The 22,729-nt window shown below is 41.4% G+C and overlaps 1 protein-coding gene across 4 annotated transcripts in view; it reads left to right on the plus strand.

The window, feature by feature from the left end:
• The first annotated feature begins 14,027 nt into the window (after positions 1-14,027).
• Positions 14,028-22,729, plus strand: part of SLC7A10 (solute carrier family 7 member 10) — a 50,574-nt gene continuing 41,872 nt past the window's right edge. For all 4 annotated transcript variants that reach the window (XM_042027718.1, XM_042027720.1, XM_042027719.1 and 1 more), the window contains exon 1: positions 14,028-14,141. In XM_042027718.1, the coding sequence (XP_041883652.1) occupies positions 14,048-14,141 (94 nt within the window). In that variant the 5' untranslated portion in view covers positions 14,028-14,047. The remainder of the gene's footprint in view (positions 14,142-22,729) is intronic.

Genomic DNA, 22,729 nt, shown 5'->3' on the forward strand with positions numbered 1-22,729 from the left:
TTCGGGCACTGACACTCTTTTGCATGTGTGATTCTCAGTGTTACTTGACTTACACACTAGGCTCTGCTGAGATACCCTGTGGAGACATGGGGAAAGAGAGGCAAAGAAAGACCAGGCAACTGAAGACAGTGATTGTGCATCACAAGCTCCGGTTCTCAATTCACTTACAAGGGAAAAAATAGACAGTTGGATAGCACAAACATTGCTGAATCTTTGCTATTAAATGAAACTAACTTTCATTATTTCTGCACCTGCCTTGTAATTGTGACAAGCAGGGTAAATGCAAATGTATTCTAGTTAATTTTAGTTTTCTGAAACCACATAAAAATGAAACAAAATTTGGATTTGGAATATCCTCCATGTTGAAACAAAGCTTTTGAAACAGCTTTAAAGCTGTTGCTACATATCAAAACAATGAAAAGACAGCCCAGTGTGTGTTAATGTGGCAGTTTTACAGTACATTACACCTTTCAGCTATTTTTATAGATTTATAAGAACTGAATTTCCCAGTAGTTCTATCTTCCCACAGGCCCCACTGTCATAGATATAAGTCATTCACCCATTCACTGTATGCAAAATGTTAGCTACTGAGTGCCCAGGACCAGGACCAATTACTCACATAAAGAAAAGGACCAGGAACAGCTTCCCTGTTCCCAGATTCAAAGCTATCATTTTCTTCCCTTAAAACACTTCCCTTAATACACTTCTTTTCAGAAAGGCAGAAGCTCTGACAAACCACAGAAACAGAAAGAATGAAGCAGCCAGTATTTCAGTTTCATAATATATCTTATAGTAACTCAGTACCAAAAAAGGGTGGGCATTGGAGCTTGGATGAACATTTTCAGAATGCCAGTAAGTAGAAGGGGCCTGTAACAAGCCTTATGTTTGTACAGTGAGCAAATCCATTATTCAATATCCTGAACAGAATATGCTAGATCTCATGGATTAGGAGTTTTTATGAAGTCTTTGTAATGTGCTTCCCTCAGCTCTATTTCTACCTATCATTAGTTTTTGTTTCCAAAGGAGCTCTCCAGACATTAGCCTTAGAAAATTCACCTGAATTACTGAAAAACAGGGAATAAAATACCCACAGGGATTTCACAGCTGTGTCCAGGGATTTAAACTATCGTGTACATTATTTTCAGATGACTCTCATTTTCCAAGCATTTGGTCCACATGGGGGTATCCTGTTGATCTATTGTGTCTTTCAAGAGCCAGTTCTTTGGTCTGTTGGGTTTTTTATTACCTGACAGGAACTTCTATTTATTTCCTAGCAGTGAAGCAGAAAATATCTCATGATTTAATGAGTCTATGGGTAAAATAATTTAAAAATATATGCCATCCTTGGAGATCAAGTAGACTTGCCACGGTTTAAGATCCTGCGTGGTTTATTAAGCAGAGAATAATACATGTCTCAAAAGACATTCAATAAACCAGAAGAATGCTATTTAAATGATTTGTGGATGGTCCGTCAGGGAACATTTAACGCATTTCTGATGATGGAGCATTATTTAATCCATGTTCAGAAACAGACAGAAGTAGATATATAAAAAATCTACTGGGAAGTCATCCACCACCACGGAGTTGTTGGGTGCCCTGTGAACAGAAAGTTTTCTGGCAGTAGAATTTTAGAGTAACAGAAGCCCACGATAAAAATATCTTTTTGAGTAGCGCCTCTATGAGAAAATTCAGAAAAAAAGCTACAGCAAATAAAGATTTTAGCATCCTTTCCCCATTGAGCAAATAGGAAGCCACGTTCTGACTCACCTGCTCCATCAGATCTTCAGGCTGTAGTCTCTGAAGCACCTGCTCTTTGAAAAGCCAAAAGAAATTAAGATGACCTAGATAAATGTGTGACAGGAATAGCAGAAAGTCCTGCAACAGAGGCAGATCTTGAATATCAGACTATTCCTAGAGCACAGGCAAAGGCTTGCGCTATTATCTGAGAAAGCAGAGACACATGGAAAGAAACAAAAGGCGATGGGGGGTGGGGGGCGGGGGGGGGGGAAGTTGGAAACTGTAGCCAGAGGTGCACAAAGGAATTCTTTTGGTATGATGCCAAGCTCCAGGGCTGTATTGGTTCAGGACTCAGTTTCTGTACATTCAGCTACTTTTTAGGGTGAGATAAAATGGCACGGATTATGTGCTGTATTTTGAGCAAGGAGTCCTGGTACTGGTGTAATCCACAAGTATGATCTAAAATTGAAGATTAAAAGGAATTTCTCAAGCTTCAGTCAAGATACAAACACTTTAATTTACAAAGCCTGAGAAAGAAAAGGGCTCCTCCCCTTTCCCCAATCTACAGAGCCTAAATACTTAACAAAAACATGGTCTTGTAGAGTATTCCTTTTTAAATGGAAACAATCTACTTTTCTAATTAGTAAATATAAACAAGCCTTCTGCCTTTTACTTTCTTTTTCTTTCCCCCATCCAATCTCATCTTCTACCTCTTTGTGACTGAGGAAAACGTCTCACTTTGCTGGGGCAAAGCTGAAAACTTCTTTGCTTGACAAGGACAGTAGCTGTATCAGGAGTACCTGGAAAAAGCGGCCAGAAGCTAGATATGGGACTTAAAGAGGACTTGATCTGCCCTCCTCTTCTGCAAACTTGTCAATTCTCCTTGTAACCCAGCTTGCTCCAGAAGGCTCTTGTACAGCAGCTGTGGTAAAGACTGAGGAATACTGAGGGCAAGGGAATGGATGCCAGCAAGGAACTGTTCTTCTGTCTGTGCACTCTATTCCTTTCCCTTCAAGTTAATAGGGACTGGAGCAAACCCTTTTGTAATGAACATAACAAAAGATGATGAGTTGGCCTCAAAGCAGTAATAAAAAAAAAAAGTGCTCTTATAATAAAAAATGCATTCATATAACTGGGTTTTATTATTTCCCACAGTTTTATTTTAATATATGACTCAGGGTGTGGAGATGAAGGTGTGATTCAGAGCAATAATGGGACTTTAAAAGCTAGTGCCACAGGGGTGGGCTAGGCCCTCTGGTTGTCATTTACAGGAAGCCTCTAGTCAAACAAAACTCCATCCCAGGTCCACTTACACTTTGTCCATGTAAGATAAAATGCACATAAGGCATGGTGGGTATACTGGGAGGAACAGACAGAAGATATGTATATGAAGATAGAAAATAGAGTGACTAGAGACTAGCAGAAATGAAAGCACTAGTCTTTAGATGCTGTTAAGTGTTAGTAGCACTTAACATCAGGTACTAGAAAAAACACCTAGATACATGTTGGTTCTTAGACCTTGCGAAGTATTTAACCATGCCCTTTAGATTTTAGGAGCTGAGCACCCTGAAATCCTCCACCACACGATGCCATCACTGCTGGGTGACCAAAGAGAAGTAGGTAAAGCATGCAGCCATGGCAGCATGCAGGTGTTCATATTGGCTCTGGCCTTCTGCACACACCTGTGATTGCTCCACCAAGAATCACCAGCATAGCAGAAAATTATGCTTGCTCCCTTTCCTTCAAGAGGTCATCTTAGGAACTGTCAGTGAAAAGAAGCAGATGTTGTTTGTGCATTAAAAGGAATATATCAAGCCTCAGAAGCAAGCCTCAAGCAGCATTCAGCCACTACCAATTTAAACAAGATTCTTTGATTTGTCACTGGCTTCCCCAAAGCCCCAAAGGTTTGCTTTGAGCTCGGCTTGAATGGCCAACAACTCAGGTAGAAAAACACCATTTTGTCTGAGTTGTCAGAAGCTTCTTGAGATATTCCTAAAACACTACAGGACTTGACTCAACAATTTGAGACTTTCCAGCTGAAGAGGTTCCATATGCCACAGTATGGACCATGGTTCCAGTTCAACAAAGCACTTAAGCACATTTCATTAACAGCACTTGCTGAACAGCCTGTTATTCTATAGTTCCACAGGTGATACAAGGTCTAAATCACCAATATTTCCAACACTATGCACCATGTAGTGCCAGATTTCTGCACGTCAGTACTTTAGGACTAGCTGCTCTTGAACACTTTTGAGCAAGATTTCCCAAGAAAATGAGAATTTGCAGTCGTGCTATGTGTATGCCTGTCTGTCTACATCTTCTAAGTTTGAAAGGAGTATGAAGATGGTCAGGAGGCATGGAAGCATATATGCAGGGTATGAAGAAAGGAGTACTAAAGGCAGAATACTGAAGAAAGGCAGAAAGAAGCTGCTGGAATTAGGGTGAAAAAGCAGCAGCCTTTGCTCTGTTAACATACAGAATACTACTGGAAGACAGATCAGTGAGATTACCAGCAAAGGATGATCTCTAGATTCTGGTCGTCCTTTCTGTTAGGGACATAACCTTTCATAGTTTACAAACTCCCCTTCCATTTCCTTAGGGTGATATGCAGACAGCATGTGAATACCAACACCCAGCCGAAACTGCATATTTCTATGAAGTTGATGTGATCACATGAAGGATCATTAGCCAAATGCACACACACAGAATACCCAGCTGCTTCCAACATAATCATCTTCTCTATTGGCGAGTTGCTCCAGAAAGAAGAAATGTGCTGCCTTGGAGAATCTTCTGCTTCTACTTGCATTTGTGCAGACTGCTCCCTATCTGGATTGAGGGCCCTCTGCACTCTCAGTAATCCTACAGAGAGGTGCAGCCAGAAAATCTCATTGCACCCACCCACCTCCTGAGTTTCTTCAGGCAACACCCAAAGAGCCTAACTCCTTTCAAGGGAAAAGGGCAAGCAGGAGAAAAATCTGATGCTATCATCAAAAATGTTTGTTACAATGCACTCCACAGCAAATCCTGTACCCCTGTGATGATACTGTCAAAGCCTAACACAAAGAAAAGGTGTCCTGTGATTCCTCTTCTTGAAAACGTCCACCACTGATAATACCAAAGGATAATGTAATACATACAAGTCTCCAGCCAGATTGCAACAAGAAGGAAACATCTGGTTTAGAGGTAGGCAACCAAGTCCAGAGAGGTAAGACATTTGTCCTAGATCACATTATGTACCAGTATCTGAGGTTCATTCACTATTTTCTGGGCTGGTGTACATAGCAGATGTGAGTGAATCGGCTCACTGGCAATCCTACCTACCCATAGCATCCCTGCTCCCATGCAGATTTCCCTTAAACACAGATCATTCTTACTGGGAAGCACTCGCACTCAAGACTGACAGCTTAAAAATGGCCACCCAGAAGTGACAGAAAACCAAGAGTGCTGCAGTATTCTTGCAGTCCATACTCTTCAAGCAGTGTGAGGAAAGAAAGGTCTGGTGGTGCTGGTCTAGTGCACTTGAATGGGACAGGTGTATACCATTATCTACATCTCACTCCTGCTCTGCTTTACGTGTGAGCAAAAAAAGGAAAAAAAAGCTCAAAAGCAACCCAGTCTTTTTTGTCTGAGTGCACCCATACCCTGCAGCAACCAGAAAGGAGGGGTAGGTGGATGATCCAATGTACTTGCGAGAGCCTGTCATCTCTGTCTCAGCAAATTTTGGGGCCTGAGTTTGTCATTAGTGGGGAAGCCAAGCCCAGGTTTTAACTTCCTTGCAGCTCTGTTTTCCCTGTTTACCAGAGAAAATTATTTCATAAAAATTATTCCAGCAGGTTTGCAGTGTAGTTTCTGTGAACTCATTTAATAAGTAAGTACTGGAGGGGATATGTGTGAACTCTAAGCTCAATGCACTTAAACCATATAGATTTAATATAGATTTCTGTCTGTAAGACAACTCTTCATCTTGCAGACAGATTTGGTCCTGGACAACAGGGGAATCTGCTTTACTTTTGGTTCTTTGTGCAAATATTCATCAATACATTAGGTGAAGAGCATGATACATGTTCTAACTTTGTTATTCTTCTCAAAAATTAAAATGTTGTACAGATAAAAAGTGTTATAATTTCCTTACTATTCCATGAGCCAATAGATGCACCAGCTTATTAACAGATGTGAGAACAAAAAGCACTTTCGTATTTCAGAGGCTGTTAGAAAAGCTAGTGTGCCAAACTGCCTTCCCCGTTCTCTGAAGTACACAACAAAATAAGGCTCTACAATGGAGCCCCCACCCCAAGCAGCCCTGTAAAGCACATTGTGTGGTTCCACTGGACACCTTAGGCACAGGAATCTCATCTGTGCTGCACAGGTAAGGAGCACACCTTTGCAGGAAAAGTACAGCTGAGACATGACAGCTTGTTATTGAATTCCTCTGGTGGAACAGGCCATAGAAGCGTATCTTATCTCTTCCAGGGAAAGCAAACAGCCTAATATAAAGCCTCTCACCCAGGGCACACAGTTCACAGGCCTTTTAAAAAGTTGTTCCTTTCTGTTTCTCTGCTGTTAACACCTTACAGCTCAGTCCCAGTGACTGGCTGCGTAAGCACTTCTAGTCAGTTCTAGGGCAAAATCAAACAAGTTGGTTCAAACCACTGCCAGGTGGCTCAGCTAACTTGTTTTATTTTGTCCTGGAAGACACAGGAGTGTTCACAGGTCAGGAAGAGTTGAGAGGGAGCTCTAAAATCTTAGATGAATGAAGGTAACTGGCATCCTAAGCATTGCCCTTTGAAGGCAAAGCCAAGACAGGGTAAGTTAAGCACCACTGACTTGGCCTTAACACAATCAACTATCAGGAAGACAGTGTCCAAAAAGGCAGGAGGCAGCAGTGCACCCCCCATCATGTCTCAGTGGTAAATCATTGAACCAGCAGTCTGGAGATTTCCTCTGGCAGCTGACTTGCCCCCTACATGCAGAAAGCTGCCCTGCCCAGCACCTTGAGTACAGGCCCACAACACAGCCACACAGACATGCCTTGGGCCCCACAGAAAGCAGCATCCAGACTCCACTTCCCAAACTACTGCAGGAGCCTACAGAGCACCCAGCACAAGCAGAGTCAGTAGATTCAAGCTGTGGTCACATGATGCTATCAAAATGAATTAGTAGGTATGGTTTCAGGCAACTTAAATACCATCAGAAACAGAATTCCAGAGCTAATGCCATTAGCAAAACTAATGTTACTTGAAGTCTTTAGCACAGACTATACCTCTTCTATGGACCTATGGATCATGGTAATAATGGCTGGTCTCATCAACCTTTGCGCCTTCATTCAAATTACATCTGAGCCACACTCAGAGTGGGCGAACACATGGCAGAATGATCGCCATCCTCTGCTCCTCCTGTTTTGCTTCTTCATGCATCAAACATGGATACACAAGTGCATCACACAGCCAACACTGGAACATGTCCCAGCTGCCCTCACAGAGCTGGATTACTCCCTCAATGGCATACCTAAAATTGTGCTTTACAAATGCATGCTGAAGGATTATTGGGCGGAGGGGAGGGAGTTAATGACAACATGAACCCAAACCCACTTACACAAGACTTTTACCGCTACAGTAATTTTAATCTTAAACTTAGATGCCAAACTTCATAAAGTAAGTACTTACAATAATCATGAGAGCAGGCAATTGAGATTGCATTTACTGTAAAATACTGAGTTACAGATCCAGAGTGCCATCTAGTGCGCTTCTCTGACAAGAGTTCGCAGAAAGAGGGCATGATGCGAGTTGTGGTTTTCATGTCTGATAGGGAACCTCTTGCAGTAGATAAACAGGAAGTGGTAGAGATGAACTAGCTTCCTTTAAACTAGAGCTTTTAACTCTGCCAAATGTGTTATGTTCATAAGCAAGAAGATATGAAATAAGAGCCAAGTTTTAATTGCAATGTTACCAGTGTAACTAGTTTTAAAAAATAGTAATAAAAAATCCTGTCCCTCTTGATGTAATTATTCAAAATGCACTGGCAAGCCAGAAAGAAATTTCTAAATTATTCCCCTGGAATCTATCCAGGGACCAATATAATTCACTTTCAGTGACCAAACAGAGACTAAAAATGCATGGGTTCACCAAATGAAGAAGTGAGGGATACAATTTAGGACAATCTCAGCTGACTGGTGAAATGGTGTAAAGTTAGGATGCTGATGTTCAGCTGAAAAAGTAGTGCAAGAAAGAAAGGATCTAGCATACATATGCAGAATAGGGAAGGACAGGGTAGGTAGCAATAAAAAGGAAAAGGACCTGGTGGTTCTCCTCCTTCTGTAAAGGATATGAAAAATTTCAGTGAAGCTCAAGCTCAATGCCTGAGTCAACAGGCACAATTTAGATTGGTGATATAAGAAAATCTTTTTGCTTTTTATAATGGTGAAACGTTGAAATACTACAGTGTTGTCAGAGAGCTTTAAAAAGATGCATAAAACAAGTGCTTATTTTGAAATTGATCATCCTTTCATTCCCTTTTGCCCTGCACTTCAAGGTACTCTGATAACACACCAAATGTACCAATGCTCAACTCAAACTAGGTTATTTCAATAAGTCTGCCTCCAGAAACCTCATTGATCAACAACCTACAAATAGCTTTTTACGTAATTTATTTACACTCATCTACTTATGAGTTGTCATGAAAAGTCTTTGAAGGAATGATAGAATTTGAACATTATATGACCCATTTCATGTAGATGGAAATTTAGAGCACAGATATCTATGTGTCTAATGGTATCTAAGAGTCTAGCAGTTCATACCTGATGAATTACCTACCTAAAAGACAGCAAACACTTCAGTCACCAGAATATACAGATAAAAGCGTGCTGTTCAAAGGCAGTGAAGCAGCTGGCCCTGAATTTTCTGTACACTGTCAAGATACTGTCCTTTATAGAAGCTATGGAGTTATCAACACTAGGCAAGCCTCTGCTGTGTATAAGACCCACATTTCTGCTAGAGGAGCAGAAAACAGAGTGACACTGCCTAAAGAATCTCCTGAGATTCCTAAACTCTGGAATTAAAGTTCCCAGATCCTGCAGAGGGTCATGGAATTGTGGCATCAGTCAGCCCAAACAGTCAACCTTTCCTATGGCTCTTCCCAATGCCCAACAAATGCAATACATAATAGAATTCAGAAGATACACACCATTGCCTGCCAGAGCCCAAGAAGCAATTGGACAATGCTCTCAGGCACATGGTGTGATTCTTGGAGGTGTTCTGTGCAAGGCCAGGAGTTGGACTCCAATGATCCTTTTGAGTCCCTTCCAACTCAGGATAGTCTATGATTCCATGAGCCCCTTTAAAACAACTGCAGAACAGTTCTACACTTCAGGGAACGTCTCTCTTGTTGCCCGTATTACAAGAGAAGAGTAGCTACCCACAAAAAAAGCTACTCTGGACATTTTCCTACTTTATTGAATTAGAGAAAAAGATTCTGCCTTTCCTTTTCAAATGTACATCCCCCATTTTCTTGTGTAGGTACAGGGGAGTCACACAGGAGTCACATACTTAGGTGTCTTCCTCTACTACAGCTTTCTGAAAACAGATGTACAAGAGAAAATAGTATTAGAAATTCAAAGGACAGCATTTTCCACATTTGTCTTATAGACTGAACACAACAGAGAAAGGTGATGGAGAGTAGGATGCTTTCAACAAGTAACTGATCCACCTGCACCTGGGCTTGATTTAGAGTTACCTGTTGGGACTCATCCATATTAAAGTGGAAAGGCGTCCTATGAGTCCCTCCCACTGATGTCACTTCCCACTAATGGGTGGCCCAAATCAGTCATCAGCTGTAGGGGTGGGTGGCCAAACCCCTCTAACATGTACTTGTGCGGCGCACATCCAAAGGACAGTTAAGATCAGTCTCCCGTATTTTGTATGAGCTTTCCGCAGACATTATACGATATGGAAAACCTTATTCACAAGTTTATTAGCAATTAAGAAACACTTTACAATCCCATTACTCTCCAAATTTCCTTTTGCTAAACCAGCCAGCCCACTGCTTTATTTAACGATACACAACAAGATAAGTTATTCTTCCAAGTAACTATTTCCCAGCTGCTGTTCATGGATCCCATTAAATTCAAAGTTGAATTATGTTTTAATAACTATTGTATATTTTGGTTTTGTAGGGTTGGCTATATATTTAGCCAGCAGAAATTTGTTTAGATGGCTACAAAAATGGAGTGAGACTGGGAAGCATATCTGTTATCATGGAGAATCTTTATATTTCTTTAACCTTGCTCCCTTTCCATATATCAAAGAACACATTCATTTGAAAACTCAGTCACAGCATCCCTTCACAAAATAGCATATTAAATTTCCTTTTTTCTTCCCAAAATGCAAAACTCAAACTGTATTATTTGCTTCTTTTTTTTTTTAAAGCATAAGTAGCAATGAATGAAATAACTCATTCCAACAACTTCAACAATTTCTGTACATTTCAGAACATGAAGAAAATAAGGACAAAAATAGCAACAAAAGAGAACACATGCAAGCTTCACTGCATCCTCTCTATGCAGTTGCTATGCAGCAATTGCCTTCCGACAAAGAACTTTGGCTTTTTTGCTTTCTAACGTTTCGTCACTCAAGTAGATACAGTATGTTCAGATCCAAAACAATTTAAAGGAGATTTTTGCTCTGAGTGTTGCCTCAGATAACTATTAATTAGAACGTACATGCCCTCTGATTTGCTCATTTTGAAATTATATTAACAATAGGACAAAATACACAACCTAAATAAGCCAACACTACCACAAACAGAGAAAAGTCCTCTCTTCACCCTCATGCAAAAACCACAGTGAAGCAGGCAGGCACTCAGCCTGAAAAAAAAAAAAAAAAAAAAAAAAAGAAAATAAAGCAAGAGCGTTTTTTGGCAGTTAATGTGGACAACCTTTGTCACTGCTGTCTTTTCCAACAGGTTTCTGGCTCACTGCTGTTTTACACTCCAGTGGTCTGCTATGGATGTGGGCATACTGAAAGCTTGTGTTGTAAACAGTCACCTGCTTAATCCTTCAGCAATAGTAAAACACTTAAAACTTTGAAAAGGAAAGTAAATTGTTATGCACACATTGGGAAAATAATCAGTAAATCAGTGTTCTTTATATGGATTTAGGGAAAGAATTTGTCCTGGGACAAATAAGAAAAATTAAGTTCTCTACAGGGGTCCAGGACTACAATCCTAAATTAAGTTACTAGTACAGACTTCTTGGCTGCACAGCCTTGCCCATAACCTTTAATCCATATGGTATGAAGTCAATCTCATGTGGCAGGAAGGGACTGTGCTGCTGCTGCACAGCCACCATCCTCCATCACCAACACAGCTGCACCCAAAACTCCATTTGCGCACCAAGTAACCAGGCAAAACTGCTCCCAAGCTTATGACTTGCATTAGAAAGAACACTCTAGCAGAGATACCACAAAGAAGCACCTATGAAAGTAATGCTAAGCATCTTGAGAAAAAGGTAAGTGTATACCTTTAATTCCACCTGTCAGAGCAAGGGTACAGGTCCCTTCAAAAGGACATTTTAAGATCCCTGCAGGCAGCTGAGCGTTGGGGTCTGCTGTGTCAGAAGCCCATGGAAGCACAGCTATCTAAACATAACTTCTGCTGTCTAAATATATAACTGGACACACCCTGCCCAGCCACAAAGGCTGCCTATTCCTTCTGGGAACAGCCCCACACAAAGACAAGGGCACAATGCTGCCCTCAAGGATCAAACTCACAAACCAGCATCTGGTGCTGAAACTGTAAGGTGTAATAGATAACATCCTGCCATTCTAAGCTACAATGAGATGTGGCAGTACATTCATGTTTTTGCTGCAAAAGGTTTTACTGTGGCGCAGCTGAGATTTCACCCCATGGTTCTCCAGTGCCAGCTCTTTTAAAAGCCTTGTTCAACATGCAGCCAATGTGAAACTGGATACCAAGACAAAATGCTTTAAGGTTCCTCTGCTTTTCACAGCTTTACCGGTTTGTTGACTGCCTCTCCTAAGGAGATATTTCTGGTGCTTTTCTGTTAGGTTTTTCCTTTCTTATTACCAGTGAAATCGGTATAGTCACTTAGTTGTTCCTCTTGGCTTTCAGTAAGGAGGAACAATTACAGAACAAAATATTTGTATCAGCAGGCAGGTATGAATAACTACCATTTTCCCTGGCAAAGCCCTCTAAACTGGCCAGAATGTTTACAAAAAAAATCCTGCAGCTACTGATCAGTTGAGTTGAAGAAGATTATTAGAGTTAATTGAATTCTACTGTTCATTTTCATCATCCCATAGCCAGCATGCTCTGTTTCTCACTAATCTGCAGAAGAGGGCTGACTGGGATTTCTCTCTCCCTCACAATACCACAAAAATTATACACATATTTCAGAGCAAACAATCATTTTTACCACAGCCAAAGAAAACAAGTTCAGTGTTACCCTTCTAAGTGTCATTCCTTTAACAGATTGTGTGGTTGTTCTGCAAAGGTTAATTGAGCCTAAATTTCATTAGGTTCTTGAAACTCAGTAGAGTTAGAAACACCATTCATTCACATATTTCTTGACTTTTCTACTTTTTAAATGACATTCAAAATAATTTTTTGAGCTTTTACTAAAGAAATAGACCATCATAGAAAACTTCCCCAAAATAAATTATAATGTCTGTATAAGGCTAACATGTAGAGACTTTCAGAGGTATCTACTAGAATATACGTGAGTTGCTACCAGTAAAAAACATAGCTATGAAGCAGACAATTAAGCCACCTAGAAGAAACACCTAATACATCAAGTTACTTTTGAACACCTGAAACTTTGTTTCTAGTCTTTGCATATATTTCCTAGTCTTTAAAAGGAGAACAATAGTACGGTTTACATAGTTCAAAAAGTAACTCTTCCTGTAAAGTTTCTTATAAAAATCACATAGTAATTCAATAAAAGGACATTTTAGAAGTGGTTAGTGAGGCAGTTCGTACTCAAACATAGCAGTAGATCAGCTTAGGAAACAAGCCTCGGCCTCTGAAAATCAGTAAGCCTTTCTATAACAGCAGCAGTATAAAGCAGCTTCATAAAGTAAAATCACTTACAATTTTCATCTTTCTAAGAACAGTCCACAGATTTTCTCAAAAGACCCACCAGCTGTCAGGTCACACTTTTCATTCTAAAGTCAAAGAAAATCAGGGTGATGTCACCACAGAAACTTCCTAACTTCCTTCACTGAGGTGAAGAACCAGACATTCCTTGTTTCACCCCACCACAACCAATTCCCACTGTCTCGCTGTTTGCCCCACTGATGCACGTTGTCAGTTACCACACAATCTTCTTATGAAAATTTTCTAACCTATGCATTTTCAGAACAGTCATTCACACAGGGGTCTTCTCTGAACATAGAAATGCTCTCAGAAAGGTGTTCATCTCATAAACAAGTAACAAACTGGGGATTTCCATCACTAAACCCTTGGCTGTTACAACTTGATGGAAGAGCCCAGGTTCCCAAACTACGATTTAGCTTTTTGATGTCATATGAGAGCAGAGGAGACCTCACTCACTGACATTCTTGTGAAGGCAGCTTGTTCACAGAGCAAAAGATTTGCGAACGCAGATCCCAACATTTAAGCTCCATCCCGTGCGAGGAAAGGAAACATTTATTTCCTTAAGCTCCCCGGCAGATAACCCCAGCTGTAGCTCGTCAGCAGCCGCTGCCTGCCCAGCGAGCCCCGGGGGGCTGTGGGGGACACAGGAGGCAGCCCCGGCAGCCCCCTCAGCCCCGGCGGGTGCGAAGGAGCCGGCGCAGGCACGGGCTGCGGCTGAATTCCTTCGGAAGCGTGAAACACCGTGGGAAGAGTACAGAAACCAGCCAACCTTGGGCTGGTTTTAACTGCGCTAAACTGGCAGCACTGATGACAAGCAACAAAACGTTTGTTCTTTACGTTATCGCACTAGCTCAATTAATAGGGCCCAATAGGAGGCGGCCGCCGCGGAGCCCGTGCGGGGCCGGCTCTGTCAGGGGTCGTGGCGCAGGGCAGGACCCGCTGCCCGACACACCAAATGTCCGAGCCCACCGCTCGGCGTTCAGCCCTCACCGCACAGCGCCGGCTCCGCTGTCCCTGCGGCTCCTGCGGCCACACCTGCAGGTGTCTGGGGGCGGCCGCGGCCCGAGCGACGCGCGACCCTCGGGCAGCGCCGCCCGTGAGGGCTCCGGGTTACCTCCCGCCCCCCCCCGCCCGGCCCCCCGCCCACCGGCCTGCGGGGCGGCGCATGCGCGCGGGGCCGCGGGGCAGAGCAGCGCGGGCAGCGATGGCCGGCGGCGAGCGGCGCGTGCCCGGCGGCCCCGAGCGGGTGGCGCTGAAGAAGGAGATCGGGCTGGTGAGCGCCTGTGCCATCATCATCGGTAAGGGCATCGCGTCCCGCCTCTGCGCGCCCGCGGCAGTGCTGACAGCCTGTTTCACTCGACTGTAGTGCTGCTGGGGCGGGGGCTCGGGACCGGCCGGCGCGGGGAGAGGCGGCGGTGTGGCGATGCACGGCTCCGCGGGCAGGTGCGCGGTACCGGGGAGGTGACAGCGTGCTCTTGCATGGTGCGGCGCGGCTCGTCCGGTGGCGAGCTGGGCGGCGAGTCGCTGTCGCTGTAACACACGGTCTGTACGTCTGGAGTAAGCCCCCTCTGCCCAGTTGTTCAGCTGAACGCAAAATCGTGAGGTTTAGTAAAGTCTTTTTCCTGATGACGGATGAGCTGTTGAGGCTTCTGCGGCGCTTACTTCTAAGGCTAAACCAGATTGATTCGTTTATCTGAGATCGGGGTTCTTCAAAGTGGCAGCGTGGGCTTTCAGAAGGCGCTTCCCGAGTGTCCCGGGACCCGCAGTGTGTGCTGCGGCAGCGGGCAGCGATGCTCTCCGCGCCCCGCAGCAGCCATCGCTGCAGAGCAGTCAGACAGCGGGGCTGACTTTGCTGCTCCCGTAATAGAGTCAAAACTGGGAAATTGGGGCAGGGTGTGCTCAGCACCGTCCCTCGGTGTGCTCCATCACTGTGGCCTTTGGGCTGGACATGTGGGGGCAAGCGTGGGGAAGGAAAATTTGCCCAGGTGAATACAAGCAGCCTGTACTAAGCCAGTGAGCCTCAAAACCCCGTAGGAAGACCCAGCCATTACCTTCACCAAGACCTGTGGAAAAGACTCGCAGTTACAGTTGAGTCAAGGTCCATGGCAGCACGGAGCGGTAACAGCAGGCACGGCAGGATCTGCTGCGTCCATGGGAATACACTCTTCAGTAGCAGAATTGGCTGGGACACCCCGATGTGTCTCTGTGATTGATGCCACCAAGCTTGAGGAAGAATCACTGCATGCTTCCTGTAGGTGATTATAATGCCCTAGTGCAATTTTATGCTCTTAGTCATGTATGCCTTTATGTCTGATGTAGGTGGATATTGTGACCAAGGCTGTTATATGAAAGGAAAATACTTAATTCCATTCCCATAGTGAAACACTAAAATCTGTATCTGCAGTTTGTGGGAAGATGTGTTCTACATATACGAACATACATTTATTTTGAATCCCTCAGCACACTTAAGGGGGAAAATCTAGGTTCTGGATCTCAGTGGAGCACAGATGACCTTGTGTTAGAGTGAAGTATTGAGTGCTGTACAGAGCTGTAGGTAAGGCACTTCCAGGGTTAGATGTTCCCTGAGTTGCTATTGGCCATAGGGAAGATTTATGGCATCTCTATCATTTGTTAGGTATTAGAGAATGATATCTTGCGACTGCTACCCTTCTCTCCCAGTCAACCTTTCATCAACCTTATATGCAATATCTTGCAAGCAGAATTCATATATGTCATGCTTGTCCAAAATAAATCTTGTGAAGAAGCCTCTCATCTAATCAAGGACATTTGAGCAGGGAAAAGCACTGACATTTATTATAAACTGTATATTCTCAAGTGGTTTAAGTATTAGAGAAGGTAATCTGCTTTGCCACATAAAGCCTAAAAATTCTTCTGCAAATTCCCCCATATTTTCATAGAAGGCATTTGAAAAACAACCATAGGATCCTGGTTTTTTGTTTGATTTGTTTGTGTGCAGATGCATGAAATTACATCACGTATCAAAGTCTTCTGTGACAAAGTGGTATGTAGTAAGGGTTTAGTCTAGCTTTGTAGGTGTCACTGCATAAAACATGACAGTCTCAAATCAGAGGACAATAATTACATCAGATCAGCTTGCAAGCCATTACTGGAATTAACTGAGTGAAATCTTATTTAAGACTCCTTCAGGAAAAAAAAATTACTAGTTGATCCGAATTGATACTAGGCAAACAGTTAACTCACAAATTTTCTGTTTGATAGAATTTAACATAGGCGGAAGACTTATTTCCAAGTGATTGAATGGCAGGGAAAAAATGGATGCAGTCAGTGTGTCAGAGCCTTTGGAACAGACCAAAGGACAGACCAGGACTTTTATGTCAGTCATCATATTGGATTTCCTGCTTTTGAGTGGAGGAGGGAAACCCATTTCAAGGGTTTAGACATCAGATTCTGATGCATCCCACAGCAAAGTCATACTGCTTGACAACACCAAGAAAAACAGAAATTGCTTTTGAAAAAACCTCTTCTTGCTCTGTACAGACATAAAGATTATGCTTTCTTATTTTTCTTTAAATGTTCTTGCAGGTTATCTTTATTCAAACAGCATATGAAAATGCTGCAGATACAGAAAACGTATGAGCATATTTTTATATTATCAAATAGAAGTTTGATGCTGTGATCTGCCAACATTACACCAAATGTTCTGGTTTAGCTGACTGTTCTACAATTCTGATCAGCTGCAGCATGGATATAGAGAATTATAATCTTCTAGTAATTGAGAAGAGGAAACACGAGGGAGTATTTGAAAAATACTGTAAATATGATCTTATAAATATGTGGTTGCCTTCTATACACTAATTCTGCTTGTTTAAAATAAGGCATTATGTGAGCTGCATTAGCTGGGGAGTCAGACTGTGCCAGGGAGCACTCAGAAAGACACAACATGAAGTGAAAGAGAAGGCTTGGGGGTGGGAGCACCTTTATCACCATTATAACTGTATTTGAGAGTATTCCAGTAATGGCAGGATCTCTCAATACTTTGTAGTCTGTTAGTAGCCCATCACAGTTGCAACCAAGAGAATAAAAACAACCTTTACAAGTACATCACGTCATCCAGGTTAAACATGCCGTGCCTCTACCTGTTAGAGCTGAGGAGGGGCTCAGCCTCCCCTGTGAATACGGGGCACCTACTGGTTCAGGGAGCAAGGAGGGCACAGCCAGCCTGTATCTTGACAGTTGTCCTGAAGCTCCCATACTCTGTGCTAATTCCCTGGAAAACTGGTCTTCCCTTTTAATCTTCTTGACATGTTTTGAATTATAGGGCAATTTTCTTACTACTTTTACAACCAAGGTATTTGTCAACACAGTAAATTGCTATGCTGTCTTAATGCACTCCCAAAACTCATCCTTTGAAATTTTTACCCTCCTTTTATAGAGATTTGAAAGATTTTGCCATAAGAAATACCAGTTCATCTAACAAAAAATATTCACAAAAAACAGCATAATAAACTACATCAAATTAGGAATATGTCTGTTCTATATCCATCCCATAGAACAGTCTCCTGATCTCTTCCAGCAGCCTAGCTTTCGTACAACTTAAGTCTATCCTTCAGTAATTAATTTATAGTTTTTAACTTGCTTACAAACAAGCCTGATTACAGAGAAGGCTGTTTCCAAATTTTATTTCATGCTGAGGCATAAGACACCTCTTCTGAGCATCTTAATGCAAATGCAGGTACTGAATACAAAACCTTTTAACTCTAAAAAGAGACTGGTAGTTAATGACTGTAAAACTGAACAGTGTTTAGTAGTAGTAACAAATCTTTCTGGCAATTCACCTCTGCCACAGAAAGAGCGCTTTTGCAAAGTGCTTGAGACTTGCTGTAGAAGCACCCAAACTGCTCTGTCTCAAACATGGTTACATACAGTGAAAACAAATCTCTCATGGGCTCCAGACATTAATAATCTTCTAATGCACTCTAATACACCACAAATCAAGCTTGCCAATACTTAGATGGAGTGATACAGCTTAAAAAGTAGTGACATACATGCGTTATTATCTCCTAGATAATAACTCATAGATGCTGTATAATTGTTTGAAATCCACACTAGATTTTATTTAGCAGACACAGAAATCAATGCTGTATTCAATTGAACAGTTCTTTCATGCACATACACATAGCTAGCTTTACGTCTCGTTTGTAGAACTGTGTATGTAATTAAGATTATTGCATGTGTGTTTTCTTTGAGCACAGGAATATTAGCTATACAGTGCCTTCCTTGGAGTTTTGCCTGTGTAGATGAGAAGCTAAGTAAGAAGCTCCATGACTTGTCTCTGTGTAATTTCTACCACATTCCGCTGTTCTGTAGAAAAGTACAAGAACTAGAAAGTGCAGACTGATTAATGTCCAATACCAGCCTGGTTCTTTGGGTTGGAAAAACAAAATACACCATTCTTACATTAGAAATGTATATTTAACTGTATACACAAATTGCATATGTAACACATGCAAAAAGGGTTGTTTGACTGTTTAATACAGATCAAGTAATGTTATATAATACAAACACTTAAATATCTCTTAAAACCTTTATTTATGTGGTTGTAAAACTGCATGAAAGTAGCCATAGGGTAATACTTACATTATCATGAAATCTGTTGTATACTCATGAATGATTTAATATCAGGCTATATAAAACCTGCTAGAAGACTTATAAATTCAGCTACAGTAAAATATGCCAGCTAAAACTAAATACATCTTGTTTTGCTGAGCACAGGTAGTCAAGTTATCTGCATCAGCTGACTTGGCATTGATTGAAAAATGCTTGCAGTACTTATTCTACTCACACACAAATTTGATGTAAGATCCCTTATAAACTGGTTCCTGATTAAGGTCCAATGATAATAACAAAACTATGTTCAGCTGAGCAGTATGTTCAGTTATTGCTAGTTCTGAAAGTAACTTTCTGGAATTTATCTGTCTGCACTGCCCAGACAACAGCACACGCTTACTTTCACCCATAGCTGACATCAGTCAGCCACCCAGTGGATGGTCTCAGCAGAATGCCTACAAGGTGAAAAGCCTCCTTACATCAGAGATGCTTCCTTATGTCAGGGTTGTCCCAGTATGTAGTGCAAGATACTGCCCACACCATGATAATCTGTCAAGGGAACAACTGAGTTGCCTTGGTTGTCATTATATCTGCCTGGCATCGTACTTACGTACAAATAATTGCATGTGTGTAGACTGGGAAGTTTTTATTTGCATAAATATCACTTCCAAGTGCAGGACTCCAATGTGATTTTTCCTCCTTATCATTAACAGAGGACTATTTGCCAGCCTTTCTGTGTGTCAATTAGCTGTCTCCTTACTGCTGTGCCTTTTGCCGTTCTAAGATCCCTTAAAATCCCACAGGTAGTCTTTATCGGCAGAAACCTAGCACAGGATTCAGCAAGCTGCTGGCTTAACACTGGGGAAAGGGAACACATGGAACAGGGAATAGCCTTCATATTTACCTTTTGTAAGTGGAAATGGCTAGGTATTAATGCCCAGTGCTTGCTGTATCCTCTCTGAGCATGTTTCATGTGCTGCCATTGCTTAAGTGGACTGGGTTTTGGTCATTGAATCCGATCCATCTGTTTATCAAGTAACATATCAAATCATTAGGAGATCATTCCTAGTCAGACCCAATGGACTTCACTGGAGTAGTACCCAAGTTACAGGACTGCAGCAGAAAGAAAGATGTATGAAAAGAACAGAAAAAATCCCCACACACATCACTGGATGATTTTTCCTAATTTCTGTGATCCTACCTGGGCTCATAGAAAACAGTGGTGTTGCAACAAGAATTTTCTCCCTCTGAATCTGTGCGAGAGCATTTCACTTTTATAGCTAACTGAAGTTTCAGGACACGCTTTTGTTCACTGACTTGTGAGAGTAATACAGATTACAATTCAATGGTTCTCTCTCTCAAAAAAAAAAACGTGTTTCTAAACACTTTAGAAAGAAGTCAGCCTTCCTTATCTGTCACACACCTTGCTAACTAATATTTTGAGCATTTAGTTCCACATGGCACTTACTGACGTAACACACAAAGTACTTAGAAATGCATAACTGGTTTTTTTTTCATGATCAAGCTCTGGACTGCAGAGAAGTGTAATTCAGTATCTTGTCCTCTCATAAATGCAAATTATGGTTTAGTAAAGTCAGCAGTCAATTTTTGTTCAAGATAAGTGGCACATATTCCTTATTAGTGAGAAACCACAAAGACACTTTTGAGGAACTTGTGAATGTTTTTTCCATATAGCCCAGAGGCTTAGGCTCAGATTCAAAACTATTGAAAATTACATGTCCAGGTTCCATATGTGCATTTAAGCTGATAGGTATCCATAATTTGGTATGGTACCCAATAGGAAAAAAGATTCATACTACTGAGAAAGATCCGATCCTGCATTTGGAAAAAATGGAAGCTAGAGATGCCCATCCAAAATGCAAGTTATATTTATGGCATGATATTTTAGGGGTGATACCATGTTCCCACATTCTTCAAGACTGTTCCAATATACAGTTTTCCATGAGAATTGTTTGGGGTAGCCTTTCACTTGAGTTTAGGGAGCTGAAAACAAGCTGCAGTTTCACTTGATAGTAAAAACCATGGCTAAATTCAAATTAAGCTTGGTAAAAATTCAGGGAGATTCTGCAGCTTCTCCAGGATAGCAGCTTACTTCTGAGACTAAACTTACTTACAGAGGAAGTCTAAAAAGGAGCTGTAATTAGAAATTCCTGGTGGAGAAGGGGGGAAAAAAAAGGGTCTTAAAAGCCTTAACTTTATATTTTTCTCTACTGAATACTTCTGGACAAAGAAAAGGGTTTTATATGTCCACAGATGTGCCTTTCTGCTGCAGCCTATATCAAGGAGAATTCAGCATGTGAAGTCCCACATGTACAACATGAAGAGGAAAAAAAAAGCTAAATTTGTACTTTTCTGCAACAATTGCCACACAATTCTGTTTCCAAGTCATTAGCTATCAAGTGTTCATTGACTGATGGTTTTGGTTTGAGTGGGTTTACTTTGGGTGAGTTTTGGTCATTTTTGGGGGGTTTTTACCCTCCTACCATCTAAAAAAGTAGAAAATTCTGATTGGGACACAGTGATCACAAGGCTTGTATGAGCTCTCTACCATGAATGCCAATAGTTTAGATACCCTACAACAGAAACTGCTTCCTTGATAGATGAGCTAACAAAGGTAGCATCCTTTGGTAAGTGTCTCACTCCTCATCTGGCAGTACAGTGCCTGCTTTCAGCAGTGCCATAAATCTCCACTCGTGTTCCCTTTTCCTGTGCCTTGCAGCTCATTTCCTTCTAGCATAATGTAGCCTTTTCTGTTGAGAAAGTCTGTTCTGCTTTGGCAGGCTTACAACAAGCAGAAGTGGTTTGGTGGAGGTTTAGCTTTTTTTGTTTGCAGCTTTTCATGTGCCAAACTTTTCCTTTTGAGACCCTGTTTTTTGTTGTACTGTGGGGGGCTTTCTACTAGCTGCCACACTTTTTTGTCATCTTGATTGCAACATGATAAAATGAGTAGGCATTTGTCAGTACTGAAGTGTCCCAAATATAAAACATCCTAACAGTGTTGGTTTTTTCTGCTGGTCCTGAAAAACCCAGAAGTCTTCCAAAGAGTTCTTCAGCAGATGTTCCTTGGCAAAGAGAAGGGAGCTAGCAATCCAACATTGACTGAGCATCTCAACACCCTAATTCCTTTTTAAATGCTTGTATCCCCCTCTGTATAGTGAGAAAGCATAGAGAATATGCAAGCCGTGTTGTCCTGCAGAGGAAGAACATGTATAGTGGTAAATACATTTATTCACGTCAGCCTCTGCAAAATCTCTTTATGCAGTATTAGTTTATTCTCCTCATGTTTTCTTCCAGCACTGGCCTTTGCATGTCAGGGTTGAAAAGCAAGTTTGGAAGAGTGATTGTCTACAAATTGTTCCCATCTTCAGGAACTTGCAGATTCTGTTTTTCTGATTGCAGAGTAATATATGAACCAATCATAGGGTGAGCTGTTTAAATTCTTGCTCCTAGGCATGGTTCATCATCTCTTTCAGGCAATAGAGACAAATTCCATTGGATCTCAGAGCAAGAAAAGTGATGGTTAAGCCTGAGGAATTTCTGTATCATTGGGTAATGGAATAACCCCCAGAGCTGAATTGCTCTGATTCATTTAACACTTTCTTTAGAATAGTACCAACTTACAGAAAACTAAAATTTTTTCATCTAAAAATTAAGTTGAATTTTTTTTTATCTGATCCTTAAATAATGCTGTAATAACACTTCAAATGTGGGACTAGAATATCAATAGTGTAAAACATACCATTTAAAATCAGTAAAACTTTAGAAAGGTTACTTCTAACTCCAAGAAATAGGTCAGTGATCTGGATGTGTGGCAGTTTTTCTGCTGTGAAAAACAATAGCTCTTTCATCAGTTACATGAAGCCACTTAATCTAGATCAGGCCAAACATCTTAATATAGTATACTACAAAAAATTATGTTTGAACAATATAAGGACCTTATTTACATCCACAAATACCAGGAGAAATCAAATTAAGGAAGAATCTCATTCTTTTGAATACACTGGGTCAGAGAGCTAAAATCCACAATATTAATGTAATCTATGGCAGTGAATGTCACAAGGCTGCCCATCACAAAATTTCTAATTCACTGGTCAGCGCATAGGCACGTTAATTATTGTACATTAACTCTGGGTTAGAAAATCACACAGGGATGAGCAGCAGTCAGTATAAAAAGTTGCTCTCTTATAGAGGTGCATTGCAGACAGTGGAGTACAAAAGTTGAGGTCTTAATATTGAAATGTCTTCTCTGTAACACAAGGAGTTCTGTGAAAAGGCC

The sequence above is a fragment of the Corvus kubaryi genome, unplaced genomic scaffold (assembly GCF_017639235.1).
Source record: "Corvus kubaryi isolate FWS band 111438036 unplaced genomic scaffold, C.kubaryi_AGA036_p1.0 37300, whole genome shotgun sequence".
In the NCBI taxonomy this organism is placed as follows: Eukaryota; Metazoa; Chordata; class Aves; order Passeriformes; family Corvidae; genus Corvus; species Corvus kubaryi.